This window comes from Chlamydotis macqueenii, chromosome 23 (genome assembly GCF_036417535.1).
Source record: "Chlamydotis macqueenii isolate bChlMac1 chromosome 23, bChlMac1.mat, whole genome shotgun sequence".
Taxonomy (NCBI): domain Eukaryota; kingdom Metazoa; phylum Chordata; class Aves; order Otidiformes; family Otididae; genus Chlamydotis; species Chlamydotis macqueenii.
The window spans coordinates 6,174,337-6,191,930 of NC_141578.1; the positions used below are offsets into that span (position 1 = coordinate 6,174,337).

A 17,594-nucleotide genomic window follows, 5' to 3' on the forward strand; every position below is an offset into this window, starting at 1 on the left:
TCATCGAGAAAGAAGAGTAGGCCGCTGCCATCACCCTCAGGCACAGCTTGGGGAGGCAACGATGATAGCGGGGGATACAGCACAGAGCCGTCCCCCAGCTCTCAGAGCCGCATTCAGCTTCAGGTGGCTTCTGGGAGCGCGCAGAGCTGTTTGTTTTAAATATATGTGTGTATATACACATAAAAAGCACGCTGGGAGAAGCGTCAGCCTGCTTGCAGCTACAAACCAGTTAAAGAGAGAAATAAAACTAGACGAGGTGATTCTCTCCAGGCGGTTTTAATAGAGCATAGGTTATTATTTTTTTTCCTCTCTCATGATCAAATATTTATATACAATCTATCAGTCATGGATTAAAAAAAATATTACAGAATTGAAAAGCTGATTTATACATACGGGTTGTTTAACTGAAAAGAGCGACGAAGCGAGAGGTACTCCTGTAATTCCCTCTATTTTAAACACAAAAAGAAAGGTACCATAGACTGCTGAAATTTAATCAGATGACCAGATTTACAGACTTTATTCAGATCTAAGCAAGGCACTTGTTAAGAAATACTTTTCTCTATGTACAACATGAGAAACCAGGGGGCAAAGCGAAGCGTCTGTCACTGGGCCGGGAGCGGCGGCGCCATGTGCATGGCGGGGGCCTGCATGGGCCAGCCCTCCTGGTGATTCTGCAGCAGCCGGTACAGCTGCTTCAGGTGGGCTACGATGTTGTCCTTGATGTCGGGCGTAGAGATCTGGAGCCGCACGCTGCCGCTGTCGAAGGAGCGCGTGAAGTCACCGGAAAACATCTCGTAGATCATCCGGGCCACAACTGGAATGACCTGGTCAAGAAGAAGTCAGTTGTTTGAGTCTGACGGTCACACAGTACGCGCCTGTTACTCTGCAGAAATCCCCTGCCCTGATGCAGGGGATGGTTTCCACAATAACCTAAAGCGCACCCAGACCGAAGATATTTGGCACACAGCATTTGCATCTGTCGTGACAAAACCCACCAGCCTTTTGGGATTTCCCAGTGTCAGTAACCACGAGAGAGAACATGTCTCTGGTATCCATGGGCATCGATCCAGAGCCAACACACTGGCCCCAGCTCCTACCTGCACCACAATCAGCTTCCTCTCCCTGGGTTTCCCATCAGGCCATTCTTCTCCAAAACAGAAGTAGATTTCATATGGTGGCTGTTTCTCAATTTGTCCTTTCTGATGGGCAATCAGCTCTAGGAAGAAAAGCAGAACGCTGCAGGGTTGTTCTCCTTTGGTTAGAAACACTCACCTCACTGTATCGTCCCAGGTCTTACCTACACACAGACCTTTGCCAGAGCCACCTCTTACACATACACAATTACAGGTTATTTCTTGAGTCCAGAAAAGCCTTCTTTAACAGCAAGACCCACCAATGTTTTTTTGAGCATTAAATAAGCGTACATTCACTTTCTTCTGATGCACACCTACTCCACCATCCACCGAAGTCAGGGAAGCAGTGGCCCCTACCCAGGCTCCACACATGAGCAAACTACTTGGTGCACCCAGGCGGAGCCCCCGTGCAGACCACCCTTTCCAGCACTGCCACCAAGTGCCCAGACCAGTATCCAAAGCTATTTCCCAGAAGCAGAAGCTACCTACCGCTTAGGAACGTTTCCAGACAGAAGAGTTTGACTTTCTTTTGCCTCTCGATCAAATTTGGTGTGGTGGAGGAAGGCGCACAGGGACCAGACCAGTACACCTTGCACTGGCAGAGCCGGACAGCGTAGATGGCATGGCCGCTGACCTCCAGGATCAGTCCCCTGTCCATAACATCCAGCAGCCGACTTGTGAAGATCTTCTGCCTTTCATTGGTGATTTGCTCTGTTCCTGGAAACTTTACTTGCTCCAAACTAATAGGCCCAAAGAGCTCTTCCTGGTCTGGCATAGGACCCAGCTCTCCGTAGAAAAGTCTGCATCCCTGCGGGTTGCTTACAGTCGTCGTCGGTCCAGTCTCCTTTCCTCGATATTCAAACTTGATTTCCAGGTCTGTCACTGAGAGAGAAACCGTCAGCAGGGCTTTTCCTGGACCTTCGCATGTAGTGCGTCAGCAGTAGAGACACACCACGCCACCCATGCCACAGTCACAGGGGTGTTTAAACTAGACACAGTTCTCCATGCTAACAAGCAAACAGCCACAGGACAGAAGCCAAAACATTTTTTGTTTGCTTTTTGTTTTAAAGTACAAGGACAGAAGCACTACAAATCCATATACATACTTGGCAGAGAGCTGATCCAGAGCTCAGGGCTGCTGAAAAAGTCGTGCTGCAGCGCAGTTGGGGGCATTTCCATATCTAGAGGTTCGTTCTTTGGCCACACAGCTTCAGGGCTGCAGTTTTCTGCACTGGCTGGAGCCATTGGAGAATCTACAATAAGGAAACAATTCTTCAATAAACCAAGATTTTCTTTCAGGCATGCACCAATTTACAAGCAAACACCTTCACTAATACATTAGTCTGTGCCACCGACCATTGATATTAAGAAATGGAAATGTCTCTTGAATAGGGACATGCTGAGACTGATTCAATTCTTCCTCTTCTTCCTCATCAAGATCATTATCCTTTTCATCCCAGGGAGCTGAGCCAGTGGAACCTGCAGACAAGCACACCCTTGTCGATCAGCGTGAAACACTGCAATGCATCTCTTGAAAAGATAATGTAATCTTCTTATTGGCTCTGCACAATATTGGAAATTTATTTGTGTCTTTTCTGAATACAAGTTAAAAAAAGGAAAAATCTGATCTGTACAACATATTATTTTCAGTTTAATTCGTAGTTCTAGGAAGCCAAGGAAACAGATTAGCTATCGCCAGCATTGGGCTGTTTAGCAGAAAACATGTAACGGTGTATGGCTTTATTAATTTTAGTACAGGTACACTATGGTTCAAAGTCCTTTTAGTTTGAGTACAACCAGGCTTACAGGCAGCTGCTGCTTTCTGCTGCGCACAAAGGCAGCTTGAGAGTTAACGCCACGGAGGGAAAGGAACTCGGGTTGGAGCAACGCCTGCTCAGTAACCGCTCCTGTGTCAGCAAGGCCCTCACCTGGATTAATGATTGATCCTTGGGACTGCGGGATATCGCACACTTCATAGATTTTAATAGGATTCATGGGCACCTCCTTGGTGCCATCGTACATCAAATTGAATTCCCGGCTTTTGTTAAGAGCACATCGGAGCTGAGCTTTCCACTTGGCAGGGTCCGGCTCATCGACTCCTTCCTGGTACTTTCCCGTTTCCACAGCCCAAGCCTGGGGACAAAGTACACAGCACTCAGTCCAGCCCTCTCAACAGAGCAGCTTTTATCAGAAATCAAGCTTCCAAACAAATTCACTGTAAAATCCTTGTCTTGCAGAAGTTTTAACTATAGCTCTTCTGATAACAACAACAGAAATTCCCGCTTTAATAGCTTTTCCAATTAAGAGAAGACAGGGAAAAGATTTAAATCCAAATTTAAAAAAAAAAAAAAAAGTAGCAATTCTGAGCATGCATCTTCATACAAGTTCAGAAAGTACAAATTCTATGGGATTGTGCACTGAGTTTTTCTAGGTGTCTCGGGTTCAATAGCAAAAGCCATTTGTGACAGGAGCCATACCCTGCGTAGAAGCGGACTTGGTTAAAACTGAGTGGCAGAGCAGCCGCAGCCGTCCCGCTAGCCCTCTCCCTCTCTCACCCCAAAAATCAGATTATCAGTCTGAGATCCCTCCAAGGCAGCGGTCAGAAATTCCTCAAAAGAGTGTAGGAGTTATAATTAATCTCTTGAGATAAGAATGCGAAGGAGACCAGTGACGAGTATTGGAAATTTGTGGTGGACCTCTTCAGGTTTATGTAACAGCATTTAATGGTTTGCTGCTAAGAACAAGCCAGCTGCCACATCCTAAACCAAGCAGATGAAGCAAATAGCAGCCAGGTTCCAGAGTCCATGCAATTAGACGTCGTCAGGTCTACGGTGGTCAGAAAGGGTTAAAGAACTCAACACCGTTTCAGGCAGTGCCAAGTTTGGCATCCAGGTGCACAAAATGGCTTTTCTGAGGTCAAAGAAATAGGACAAAATGTGCCTGGAAACAGCTACCGAGATGCCTATCCAGCTCCTGGGCCAACAATTCAACCCTTTGTCTCTGCTTAAGAGCCGTGGCACAACCACGCTTCCCCTCCCTCACCTTGAAGATGGTGTTCTCCTCCTCGTGCTGCGGGCTGTGCCGGGTTGCGTGCTTCCAGGGGATCTGGAACCGCTTCGCCTCCCGGTTCAGCCAGATGAGGCCGGGGTACATACCGCTGTCTACCTGGGCTACCAGCCACGGCTTCAAGCGCACTCTTCGCGGGTGCAACGCCATTGTCTACAAAAGACAGGGATAACAGTAGACCAGCTGCTAAGGGTTAGCCAAGACTCATATGCTTTACAAAAAAAAAGTTAATTTGATGAACAAGGACCCTATGCAGTGTTACTGGTACCGTTTGTTATGTTACTGCACATTGACACCACTAACGCAGACGAATCTGCTGCCAGGAGAGACAAACGCATCACGAAGCGGGGACCGTAATTGTTACAAGAACAACAACTGACTACGAAATATTCCAGTAAGCAGAGACAGGGCGTTATTTGTGCTAACTGAGCGCAGGGAGGGCGAGCCCCAGTCAAACTGAGCTGTAAACGCTGCGCAGGAGAGAAAGCCACAAACAAGCCGCAGCAGGAACAGGCAGCAGAATTTCAAAAGCCTCCACGTATGCCTCAGCGAAGGGGCCTATCTGATCTGCTGCTTCAGCCGCGTCAGGCTCGCATCCAGGAGGAACACAGACACATGAGGAATCAGGGGCTCTTGCCCCAGGTGAGGTAAAGGTGGAAGCACCGGGCTGAAGCGGAGGGGACTGTTTCAGCAGAGACAGACGTTCAAAGTCATTGCATGAACGCTCTGAAAGCGGTGTAATCGCTGGCAAACATCGCTGATCTATAGCAACCAGGATGTTTATCCAGAAGGACACAAACCGCAGGTCCGCCAGCGCTCGCGCTAAAAACCAAGGCATGTTGACTTACATTTACATTTTTTTAAAAAACCAGTGCTGCACTTAACTGATCAAATCTGTTGTTAAGTAGCCCTGTGTTGCTACTACTTTGCAACCGACTGACAATATTTTTCTTGTGCAGAGCAGATAGAAAGCCAAACAAGCAAAACCAATGACTGTCGCTCTGCAGGAAGAGACGGCGTTCGGTATCTTTACATTTGGGAGGGGACTTCTGTGCCACACGTGTGCTTAGAAGCTGTATCTCCCATATTCATCTGTAAGTCTCGAAACAGAGGTGAGAAATGACAAATATTCCCATGAATAAAGCAGTTACAGGAGAAATAAAACCTTTGCCATAAGCTCTGAATACTGCTGCAGGAGTTGCAAAATGTGTCTAGTAGCCGAGATAGAGGAGATTAAACAATCCTATCCAAGAACTAGTCTAGGAACAGGTTTTATTTGTTCAAATACCTGCAGATCCCTTTCAGATGCAAGTGTTCGCACAAAATTAATCTGAACACAACTTATTTTATCTGTTAAGCAAAAAATATGTTCAGATTCAATTGCAAATCATCTTTAAATAATAGTTTGAAAACGTGCTTCGTCAAGGACCTGGGCACATTAGCAGACTGCTTCCCAGGAGCTGCAAAAGGATCAGAAAACAATCATCAAAATCATTTTTGTGCTTCTGAAACTCCTCTGTATCTGTTATCCATGTCGAAAATCCTATCCAATTAAACCTGCAGTAGTGCGTTTGCAAAGACACAAAGTCCAGGTTAATCCTGGACTTAGAATTGAGACCAAAACCAGGTATCGATTTCCCTTGCAAAGGAAAAAAAGTGACTTCTCATTGTAACGGAGAAATCCTAACTCAAGCTTGCTTCCACGCTCTCTTTTACGCTTAACTGCGCAAGCAGTCCCCTCTGCTTCCAGTAACACACACGCGTTTGCCAGACCCAGAGTAAATTCAAACCCAGGGAGGAAAATTCATGCCTCGCTCAAACAAAACACGTTCGGTGACGCGGAGGGTGCGCCGGCGCTGCCGTACGAGGTTTGGATTGTCCCTGGGATGGCAGACAGCGCCTGTCAATACGCGACATTACAATGCTTTATGACCCTTTATCACCAATGACTTGTTGACACAACAACCGAGAGCAAATCAACTTGAATCCCACTGCTCGGCTCCGGCGGTGAGTCAGCCTCTCGCAGCCTTCAACTCCCATCCAGTGGGTCCACCAACGCCAGAGCCTGCTCCCGCTCCGAGAGCTGCAGGGGCGAGCTCGGGGAACGGCTCCATGCTAGAAATTGGATTTGCCAAGGGCGGCTTGGCCCTCACTCGGTGCTCCTCGGTGCACATACCCAGGAATCCTCCAGTTTGCTTTATTCCCACTCAAACCAGCTGGTGCGGGGTGGGGCAGGGGTAATTAGCACATCCCTGTGCTGCTCACGCATCAGTGATGTAGTTATTCCCTGCACCTCAGCTATTAGCCGAGTCACACGTTTTTCCTTGGAGGCGAGATGCTCATCCCAACAAGAACAACTCACGCAAGCCCAGGAGCGTCCTGCAGCCACGTCCCCGAGGTTGGGGACAGCCCCGGTCAGCTGTGGTGACAACACCGAGCGCAGCAGGAAGACGCGACCCGGAGCCTGTCGCAGCCTCGCTGCGCAGATGCTGCGGCTCTCCACCTGCACGGCCCAGCGTGTTCCGCGCTCCGCTCCACCCCGGTCACCGAGCCTCTGAAGAAGGAAGGGGTCTTCTCCGGGCTCGCCGCTGCCGTACCACAGACCGCGTTCCTTGCCCGTTACCTTTGTTTGATCACACTATCCTGTATTTTGCGGATTTGTGTTATTTTTTTCAAAGGCAAGCCACCCCACCCTTAACATCAGTGCTTCCACAGAGGAACAGGCTCAGTTTTCATCCGAGTGTCTGACACTTAATCCCCTCCCTACATAGGGAACCTACAGCTCCCACCTCTCAGAGGTCCGTACATCACTCCTCTCGCAGCCACCCGTGCTCCCCCGCCCTGCGGGGCCAGCAGCGCACCCCGACACAATTAATTCTTACTAATCACGGTCCCTGCGCCCCAAGCTGGTACCGCAGCCCCCCGCCATGCCCGGGCCACCCAGGGAAGGGGCAGGAGCTCCTACAGGTAATTTGGGTTCTCGGGGCGCGGTCCGAAAACAGCTGTCGGTGAACAGGGCTGAGGGGCCAAATCTGACCCTTGCCCTAAGTCTAGGCCTCGGTTTACGCCAACTTGAAAGGCGTAGCCTTGGGCTAGTACAGCACAGGCCGCGGGAGCCGCGGGGGAAGGGCGCAGCGAACAGGCATTTTCAGAGACATTTTCAGCGCTTTACCTTCCCGGCTGCCTTCAGATCCCCCCCCCCCCACCCGCGCACCGCCGCCCCCCGTTCCAGCCCGGCTGGGGACGCCGGCCCCGAGCCGCGAACCTTCCCACGGACCCACGCGTGTCCCGGGCGCAGCCCCGCGCACGCCGCGTCCCTGCCGCCGCGCGTGTGTCCCGGTGCCAACCAAACTGCCCTCTCCCCGCCACGGACCCCGCTCCCCCCGCCGCGGCAAGGGAGCGGCCCCACGCGGAACGGGGCTTCGCGAAGGGCGGGGCCGGTCCCGTCGGGTACCGCGACCACCCCCCCGCCCCGCGGCCCCGCGCAACTTACCCCGTGCAGGCGGGCGGGTACCGGCTCCGCGCCCGCGGGGGCTCTCGGCCGCCCCGCGGGGCCCCCACGCGTGGGCGCAGCGGCGGGGCGGCGCCGGCGGAGCGGGGCGAAGGGGGAGCGCGGCCGCGGCGCAGGCTCAGCGCCCGCCCCGCCCTCACCTGCCCAGGTGCGCCGGGCGCAGCCGCGCCGCCCGCTCCGCCCCCGCGGGCCCGGCCCCGGCCCCGGGGGGATGGGGGCTCCGCTCCGCGCCCACGGCCCCGGCGAGGGGTCCCCTCCACGGTCCCGGCCTCGGGAGGGCCTGCGGCAGCCCCGTGTCCCGTCCCGTGTCCCCCCCAACCCCGCCCCCGGGGCACACGGAGCACCCGCACCCCCCGCACCCCGACCTTTCCCCACGCCCCTCGACCCGCAGCGCGGAGCGGGGACGGACCTTCGCGTCAGACCGCGTTAAAGCCGCTGCTCTCCGCCACCCCCCCGCCCCCCGCGCTCACCCACCTCGGGGGCTCCGCCGCCTCTGCCCCGCGCTCGCCGCCAGCCCCGCGTTTCCTCGCCTTTCCTCGTAGGTGGAGAACCGTGACTCAGTGGTGAATCTTGGGTTTCAGGAGATCATACCGTGCTTTGCTATTCGGTTTCAATGAACCAGAAAAAAAACCAGTGGGAATTTCCCTTCCTCCCATCATAAACACTAGGATAGCGCCGAGTCCGGGTTTTGGAAAGGCTGACTTACATCCCAAGCTCAGTCCCATGCCAGGACTTTGGAATGATGCAAAATTTGTAAAAATCTTCACACGCAGAGAGAAAAGCTAATTCTGCATTTCTCTGGGAAAGTTTCCCTCATAAGATAAATATTCCGGGCCGAAATGTAGCCACTCAGAGGTCACATTTAGCAGGAGTTTGTCAGCACATAGTAAAATCTTTCTGGGAATAAACAAAAGACAGTAAGTGACACTCAAAGGTCAGTGGATTTTTTTTTTTTTTTTTTTTTGTGGGGTAGCACCGCAGTGGTGGATTTCAGATGGGTTCGGTTAGTTGTACCATTTCTGATATGCAAAACAGTGACAGCTGCCCCTGGAACACAACCTTCTACCGTGTCGCTATTCCTGCTGTACAAAAATGTGCAACGGTATGGCCAGTTTGGTGAGCAACTGGGAAGAGATGCCTGGAGACACTGGGCTGAACTCCCAGCCAAAGTGTGAGGGATCTTTGATCTCTTCTCAGATGGGTCAGCACAAACGCTGCTCCCTGCACTCCTCCTTTCCGCGTGTCCATCCTGCCTGGCGACGGGTAAATTTAAGGATGCTTCAGGTTTGCTTTCCTTTGTGATTTGATGCTGGGGAGCTTTGGAAGCGGGCACGGGCAGCGATGCCACACGCTCACGGCCTGCCCCGGGCAGTCTGCGACCGAGGGCTGGGAGCAGCCCCGGGCAGAGCTTGGCTCTTTCTAGGCCCACCGCAAGGACGCTTGGATTGCCCAGCCCACAGAGGGGTTTTGGGGCAGGTCAGGGCTGGGGTGGTGAAAATAATGGAGCAACGTGGCCAAACGACTAGGTGAGGCCACTCCGGCGTGGGCGAAGGATCCAGTCTCGCCTCCGGTTTCACTGAAGTTGCTCCTCTCGCGCCGGGCAGCTCTGCCTGCACCCTGCCACCTTCGTGACAGCCTCGGCTGCCTTCGCCGAGGGGTAACACAGATGCCAAACTAATGAGTCTTCCCAGCCCTCTGCAGGGTTTGGTGGTTGGTTGGTTTTTTTTTTTCCCCTTGAGTTTCTACCAGGCTCTGCTGAAGCATGTGGCAGCATGTTGTGGCAGTGAACCGACGGGAAATAAGCTGTCTTTTTCCATGCTGCTGGCTGGGAAACTCGGTAGCTTTTGAGCTGTATACGTGATAATCCAGGGACAGCTCATTAGGCAGGACGTGTAATCAGATGTTACCTGTTTGTGTCTGAGCATCCAAAGTGTTCGCTCTGACATAACATATAAAGCATCGATCCTAACCATCCAGGCAGCCAAATAGCACCAGCCTCCTTAGTGCAGCGTTTTCTGGAAATCATTCTTTTAATGTTTAGTTCTCCCTGCTTATATTTACCTCTACTAGCATCTTTCCACACAGTCTGCAGAGCACACACTTTGTACAATGAGAGTGTATGCAGAGGAATTTTCATACCAGGAGCTATGAGGTTTACTTTATTTCAGTGCCAATTTATCATCAGTACTTCTATCAACACGATTGTATGTCATGATACCTGCAATAGCACCAGGCTTTGTAGCACAGGTCTCTTGCAGTCCTTTGTTCCTAGCTGGGAAAGACTGTAGTCATCAAAACAAAGGGGAACCATTTTCTCTCCTGGGAACAGCTCACTAAGTTCCCATAAGGCAAAACAGAATTATGCAACGAGGCAAGACAATGTCCTGGGCATGTGGAGTCTTGTTGCGTGCTCTCAGCGCTCACATTCCAGCATGCAGCCTCGGTGCAGGAGAGCAGCACGAAATGGGGGAAGGCTTCACCCCAGCACCTGCAAAACTCCCCAGCCGTGCTGCAGGAAAATTGGGATGAGCCCTCCCCACCCCTGCCCCGGCAGCAGCACCTCCACCTCTTTTTTGTGACCCAGAGAGAACCCATGCCCGCCCCAGATGTTAGCCAAGATGACTCCAGAAAAGCCATTGGGGGAAAAAGCTATTTCTTCACGTGGTGTACATAACTGAGCAGAGAGAAATGGAGAACATAACAGAACGATTTCATAAATCCCACAGTGACTGTGGCTGCCAAAGGCTTCGTTCTCGTAGGTCTAGCTAGGAGACAAGTGCTGGGGGATGGATCCAGTGTAACTTTCACTGCTGAGCCAGACCCCAGGCTGCTCTGCTGCAGACAGGTGATCCTAGAGTCAGGGGCTGAAGTCTGACCGAAGCATTTCCAAAAGGAAGGATGGAGGTCAGTAGCTGTGTTGCATTCTTCTAGGCACAAAGAGAGACAAACAGGACTCCCCTGCATTATGAGATAAAAACCTTTTTGTTGAAAAAGAGGAGTCAAATTTTCTGGCAACCCCTCTGGTCCTTCCCATCCATCTCCGTACTTCTGCTGCACTGCCTGTGTCCTCTTCTTGCTTAAGACTCTGAAGTGAAACTGTGCATTGCCTGGGTACCCTGATGTGCAGAGCTGTAACGTGTTCCTGCAGATTTCTATATAGATACATGCGTGTGCTGTACCTCTGGTGGGTTACTTGCAGATCCAGAGCAAATCTTAATCTTACAGTGAAATACAGATTGCTGTACTATTCTGCAGCATCAAGTTCTAGACTGATTCTTAACTGATGCTTTTCTGTGTAAGAAACTCTTATTGCCAAGCCCATTAAAAAAAAAAAAAAAGAAAAATTTGAAAAAAGGAATAGCTTAAATCCTGATAGGCCTTACCATGGCTACAATGGGCAGTCTATAGTTTCCTGCTCACACTGCTCCAATCCTCTTAAAAGGAGAATCCTAGCTGGATATCAGGCTGGCTCAGATGCATTTATAGCTACAGGGCGTTTCTTCCCAGCTGACACAGATAATGGTGGCATTCGGAACACCTGCTTGGTATGGATAAAAGCCGGTGGCTCCAGCAGGAAGAGGACAGAGGAGGGGGCTGCTAGGGGGAGGAGAGCTTGGGCTTTGGGAGGAGGTGGCTGGGAGCTGGGGCAGAGCTGTGTTCTGTCTGTGATAAAAACAGTGGGTGTGCAGTGGAAGGGGTGAGCGGGAGCAGTGCTTCTGTGGATAAAGGCACAACCGGAGGAAAGGGAATAAGGAGTGCCCTGCTTTAGGAAATGGCAATAAAATGTTTTTGTTATTCTTCACTGAGAGTTCTAAGAATGAACTGTGAAAGTGACAGCAATGCACACGTTTGCATCTGTGTGTTTGCTAGTTGTCACTGTACAGAGTGAAGCCTGTAGCAGGCATTCAGGTAACTTTATGCAGTAGCAGGTTTTGTGTGAGTTGTTTGCTTATTTTTTCAGGATTTGCTCTCTGTAGTGGTTCCTATTTCACTGAAACACGGAGCATCCCCCACAAGCAGGTAGTGTATGCCAGTGCTGAAAAACTAGTGCTAGGGATGTTCACTTACAATCCTTTTTTTTTCCCTGGAAAAACTCCAGTGGGGTTGGTGTAAAGGGAACCTCAGCTCCTGAGTTCTTAGACACGAAGGTATTAATGTGCAGAAAGGCCCTGAGCCCCTGCAGTCTGCTCCTAAATAGGGCACGGCTCAGAACATCTGAAGGTCCCTGTGGCTCATAAATGGGAATCTCCTAATGGTCTTAGTTATTTTTATACATGCCTGAAACCCCGTGTGTGACCGCCCTAACGCAGAGAAGCAACTCTCCGATCGCCAAGGAAGCACACAAAACTGTGGCAGTGAAAACTGTGGGAGAGAAAGAAGAAATTTAAACAAAAAAAAAGTGAAATAACAAGACAGAATATTAACATCAAGTAAAGGCACAAGGCAGCAAGAAGAAAAAGAACAAAGGAAAAACAACTAAAGGTGGTAAAAGGACAGTACAAGCAAAGGACTCTGGCAGGGCTTTTCTTTTGTTCCTCCTTTTTTTTTTAAAAATTTTGATTTACAGAGCAAAATGGGACAGCAGTTTACCAACGCTGAAGGGGAGCAGGGAGAGATCGATGTTGCTGAATTGCAGGAATGGTACAAGAAGTTTGTGGTTGAGTGTCCCAGCGGGACTCTCTTCATGCACGAGTTCAAGCGGTTCTTTGGGGTCCAGGACAACCGGGAAGCAACAGAGTACATTGAAAACATGTTCAGAGCTTTTGATAAGAACGGGGTAAGTGGTGAGGAGCTTTTGCAATTATTTGTCTAATAACTTACACCTCTCTTTCCTGCAGTTTGGAGGTGGTTTGGTGCAGTTCCCACCCCTGTTGCTACGCTTCATGAGACTAAGGTGGGGGTGATGGACCTGCTAGGGCAGAAGAGCGTGTGCTGCACCACTCCACGTGGGCTGGTATGGAGTTATCCCTCATACGTCTGTGCACAAATTAAGGCTAGAAAGTCCCTTTATGGGACTAAGGATGGATTAAAAGGTTGAAACTTAGGCAGTCACATTTTGAGACAGTATTGTTGAAAGGTCCACAAATAGCCAAGGTTGCTGCATGGGGAAAAAAATATTTATCTGTTATGTTAGAGGAGAAATTATAATCCATGAAAGGCCTACTCGGGCTTGCTGTACGCTGGAAGAATTGCACATCTACAGCGTGGCCAGGTGGCATGTAACAAAATATTGATTTTACTGCTCGAAAGTGAAGGAGTGCTGAACAATTCAGACATTCTGGTTTTGATTCCCTTTGCTGTATTTGTCACCAGACACCTGGGGAAAGCGGGCTTTCTGGTTTAGTTGCAGTTCATGCATACCCGTGTGTTGGCGCAGAAGATAGCATAATATAGCCTGTGATATTGCAGATAGGAGAAATGTAATACGGTTGCCTTTCTCATCTTGAAATGGGTAAGCAATGCTTGCCAAACGATTTTTTTTTTTTTAAAAGGTCTTGATCATATTCAAAGTTTGGGGTTGGCTGTTGCTGTACATCAACACAAGAGAAGGGGAGACAAGGTCCAGGTCCAATGTCTGTTATAAAGCTGTGCAGAACGGGTTGCAGAGCAAATGGTGTGCAGAGAAGGCAAGGTTCCATTCCTGGTTTATAGGAGTTTTCCTAATGAGACTGAAAATCTGTTTTTAAGGGGTGCTGGTATTTGCATTACCAACACTAAATTAGGCCCAGGTTCATGTGTTTGCTTAGATATGGCCATGGTATGTCATCAGCTGAGCAGGAACTAACAATCTAAAGGATCATTAGTAATATGGTAAGGAAATAAAACCAGATCCAATTGTCTTTCTATGCTTCCTGGCTTTCCAAGTCCAGTAGCAGCGGTTTTTGCTGCCGGTTACCACAGAGCGTTTGGGTGCCGGGGAGGAGATGCGCAGCCCGGATCTTCCAGGGGGTTTTGCTAACTGGGTCGGGAGGGCTGTGAGGTGATGCGGGGCCCCGGCTTACCCTGGCACGGTGCTGACCTGCGTGAGGGTGAGCTGGAGGCTGCCCAGGGAGCCCTGCATCCCTTCACTGTCTGAAGTGTTTAGGAGGATGAACACCTGATGTAAATCCTTTACTGTGGGTTTTCTTGCTGCCTCCTCCTGAACGGTGACATTTTCATTCTCTTCCTCAGATCAATCAAGATCAAACAAGGGGGAAGGATGGAAGAAAGGAGTAATGGTTGGGTGTTGGTCTCAGTGGTGAAGCAGCTGAGGGCATTGAGAATGGCAATCCCTTCCCAAAAAGGCAATGCTGCCTGCACTGATCTCCACCTGCCCCCCCATCCTCTGTCATCTGTGTTGTCCTGGGGAATTTAAACCCCTCATTTCTGGAGTCCTGGCAGGTCTGCCCCCTTGTTGCACTGGAGAATTGCTTTGCTCTCCACTGTCACACTCCTCATGAACTCATCCTTGGTGCAAAGGGCTATGGCTGGGCTTACTGGTGGTCTCCAACGGGCACAAATCTTCTGTAAAGTGGCAAATAAGTATCTGTCCCATGGAGCATCTCTGTCAGTTCTTATCCAGGTTTTGTAAGCAGTTTTCTATCAACTGTGCCCACTTAAGTGTCATTCAGCTGCTGCTTTTCTGTTTCTACAGGATAATACCATTGACTTTCTGGAATACGTGGCAGCCTTGAATCTTGTTTTACGAGGAAAACTGGAACACAAGCTGAGGTGGACATTCAAAGTATATGACAAGGATGGGAATGGCTGCATAGATAAACCTGAGCTGCTGGAAATCGTTGAGGTGAGTAGGCATTGCCTAATCACTTATTTAAGCAATCGCTGTTCTTTGGCAATGCAATGATGCATATGGGTTTGTGATAATCGGGTGTCAAGGCAGCTGTGGACAGTGATGAAGGGAAAATGCCGGACCTTGGTGAAAGGGCTGTGGACTGGGTGGCTTGGTGGAGCCCTGTGGGGTGGCTGAGGGACCAGCTGCACCCGCTGCAGGCATCTGGGCACTGTTGTGGGGTTCCTGTATCTCCACTCTGCCTTTCATTTAAACCTTTTTGCACCAAGATTCATTGCACTGGCCAGTGGAAGAGGGGTTCACCCCGCAACCCTTACAGGAGCCAAGTTTCCTGCCTGAGTAGCTGGTGAGAATACAGAGAGGCACAAATTAGTACAGAAATCTCTTTTGTAATTATCCCTTTCTGGGTTTCTCTTATGTTCTGCACTTGGCTTTAATTAGTGGCCGTGTGAAGGCGTGAGAGGAAGCTTGGGCTTAGCAGACAGTCAGACACAGGGTACGGGGGTTCTTCAGGTAAATACCTCGGTGACTGGGCTACAGTCACCCCTGCACCACAGGGGTGTTACCCTGGCACAGCAGCACTTGGGAGGCTCAGTGAATGGTTATCAAACACTGCGGCACCTTAGGTGAAATGCAATATCGAGAGAACCTCAGGAATGGAACCTGTGGGAAGCAGGTCCGTCTGGCTGGGAAGTGTGACCCTTGTTACCCGCAGCAGCTGTGGGAGTGTCTGGGGCAGGTCCAGTTATAGCTCTGAGGTCAGACAGGCACTGGCCGGGGCTGTGTTAGGGCCCTGCTAATCCCCTCTCTGGGAAGGCTCTAGGCAAAACCCTTCAGCCTAAGGAGGAAAGCTAATAATGAGCAGGTGGTTGTCATGGGAGGAACAGATAAAATCTGCCCATTTCCAGTGACAAAGAGGAACAGAAACCATGGGTCAAAATATGTGTTAATACGTGTTGGATCTTGCAGCTTGGGCACAGATTCCCTGGGAGAGAGGGCTGGGTAAGGCCAGATGTGCCTGGCCTCAGATGTTAGAAAAAAAATCCTACTCCAAAGTCAAGTGACTTTCCCATCTGTGAAACTCTTGCCTTGTTCTTTGCAAAGGAACCCTGAGGTCTGGCCAACATGTGTAAGGGAAACAGGAGGGCAGCAGCTTCAAAGAGCAAATTAAGTAATCAGTGTGTGTGAGCGTAAGGTCGGAGGTTTCATTAGAGGTCTGAGGCTGGTGAGGGGCAGACCTTTACAGAAAGGTTAAAGCTGCAGCCTTTGTAAGAGACCTAAAAGTGCTGATGGGAAGATAATGGAGTTCACTGCTTTTCATTTTCCTGTCCTCCTAATCTGTGAACTTCTTTTCAGTCTATCTATAAGCTGAAGAAAGTGTGTCGGGCGGATGTGGAGGAGAGGACCCCGCTGCTCACGCCGGAGGAGGTTGTGGACAGGATATTTCAGTTGGTGGACGAGAACGGGGATGGTGAGTGATCGATGGCTCAGATTGCATTCATGCATAATGAGAAGTTATCAGTGCTGGGCAGGCCAGCTTTAATTATGTCTATCAAGAAATCCCTTAGGACTTCTATGTTACTCAGACACATTGGGTTTGGTTCTGGTGTGTTTGTTGGAATCAGGAGCAACTTGGTGCGGCAGGAGGAAATAACTTTCATTGCTATTTTAATGTAAAATACAGAGGGGTCACTATTCTGTTTGGATTTTTGGTGCCAGACAGATCCCATCCTCTGAAAGCCCTCGGTAGCCAGAGGTGCAGATCCCAGTCCCAGCACAAACAGCCTGGGTAACAGCAGTGGCTCCAGTCAGATTGGAGCTGGTGGGATCGGACGTGCCGTCCTCCTGGAGAGGCACCTGTAAGCTAATGCATTGTTTTGTCTTAGCCAGTGGGCTGGGGTTGGTGGGACTGCACTGGGTTACAGTGTGGGGGCTTGGCTTTCAGTTTGCTGGCCCAAGCCACATGGGAAATGAAGTATAGCTTTTGTATTAGTAGCCTAGAATTAGATTACTTTTCCTTCCTTCATTCCTTTTCTTGTGTCTTATCTCCCCAACTTGTGTTCTCCTCATCTCCCACACAGGGCAGTTGTCTCTTGATGAGTTCATTGATGGGGCCAGGAAAGACAAGTGGGTGATGAAGATGTTGCAAATGGATGTAAACCCTGGGGGATGGATCTCCGAGCAGAGGAGAAAGAGTGCTTTGTTTTGAGAGAATTCCGTTTTGATACGGCTGAAAACATGGTGCTGACTACAACTGTGGCTCTTGTACTGGGGGTGGTAGTGGCTTTCCTTTTTAACACAATCTCAGCATCCAGATGAAAACTTCAGTGGTTGAAGAAGCCACATCTCAGTGTAAAACCCATGTGCTGCTTACTGCTGGTACCCAGAGACTATTTTTGACCCATGAATAAGTCTGTCTGTGTACACAATGCTGTGTTTGCCAGCTCTGGTTTTTGGTTACACCCCAAGGAACAAACTTCTCATGGTTTCCTGCAGCGGATGCTGGCCAGGGCTTTGTTCTGATGGCAGGAGGGATTGGGAAGTGAGGAACCCTGGTGTGGTGGTACCTGCAGAAGTACGAACACCTTGGACCAAAAGTGAAATGGAAGAGGTGCTCTGGTGGGGTTTCTACGCTCAGGATGTCTGAATGCATAGTTAGTAGATTATACTGCTGCTGCTGTAAAATTATTGAACATCAACGTATCATTATCAAAAATGAATTATAAGGTGTAGCCAAGACAGTCCACAGTGCTGAGGAAAGTATGCTGTGTGGGCTGGACAGGAGGAGCAGTAACTCCTTACATCTCCCTCCTGAGGACCAGAGAATTTGAATTCAACCAATATTTTAGTTCACATTTATTGGATTTATTGGATTATTTGCAAGGAAAATTTCCTTAGGAAAATAACATGAGTTTGTTTTACTTTTCTCATGCGACCAGTGGGCCAGGACATACCCACAGAAAGATTTGCAGTCCTTTTTTGTGGCCTTTATGACCGTAGTATCTTTCAGTATTGATTCATTTGCTGATTTGTGGTCCTGTCAATTTAACCAGTGTTTAAATTCAGGAACATGAGGAAGTTCTTGGGATAAGAC

General features: G+C 49.8%; 2 protein-coding genes across 2 annotated transcripts; one reads left to right on the forward strand and one right to left on the reverse strand.

Moving 5' to 3' along the window:
- Positions 1 to 260: 260 nt before the first annotated feature.
- On the reverse strand, positions 261 to 7,827 carry IRF6 (interferon regulatory factor 6). The gene is made up of 8 exons (XM_086765385.1): positions 7,693 to 7,827; positions 4,176 to 4,352; positions 3,062 to 3,266; positions 2,490 to 2,612; positions 2,240 to 2,386; positions 1,623 to 2,015; positions 1,098 to 1,216; positions 261 to 824 (listed from the first exon to the last, which is right to left on the reverse strand). Exons 2-8 carry the CDS (start codon positions 4,347 to 4,349, stop codon positions 603 to 605), a joined length of 1,383 nt encoding a protein of 460 aa, XP_086621511.1. The 5' UTR covers positions 4,350 to 4,352; positions 7,693 to 7,827; the 3' UTR covers positions 261 to 602.
- On the forward strand, positions 5,278 to 16,709 carry GUCA1B (guanylate cyclase activator 1B). Its single transcript, XM_086765390.1, has 5 exons — positions 5,278 to 5,311; positions 12,278 to 12,487; positions 14,345 to 14,494; positions 15,857 to 15,971; positions 16,582 to 16,709. Exons 2-5 carry the CDS (start codon positions 12,284 to 12,286, stop codon positions 16,707 to 16,709), a joined length of 597 nt encoding a protein of 198 aa, XP_086621516.1. The 5' UTR covers positions 5,278 to 5,311; positions 12,278 to 12,283.
- The last annotated feature ends 885 nt before the right edge of the window (positions 16,710 to 17,594 follow it).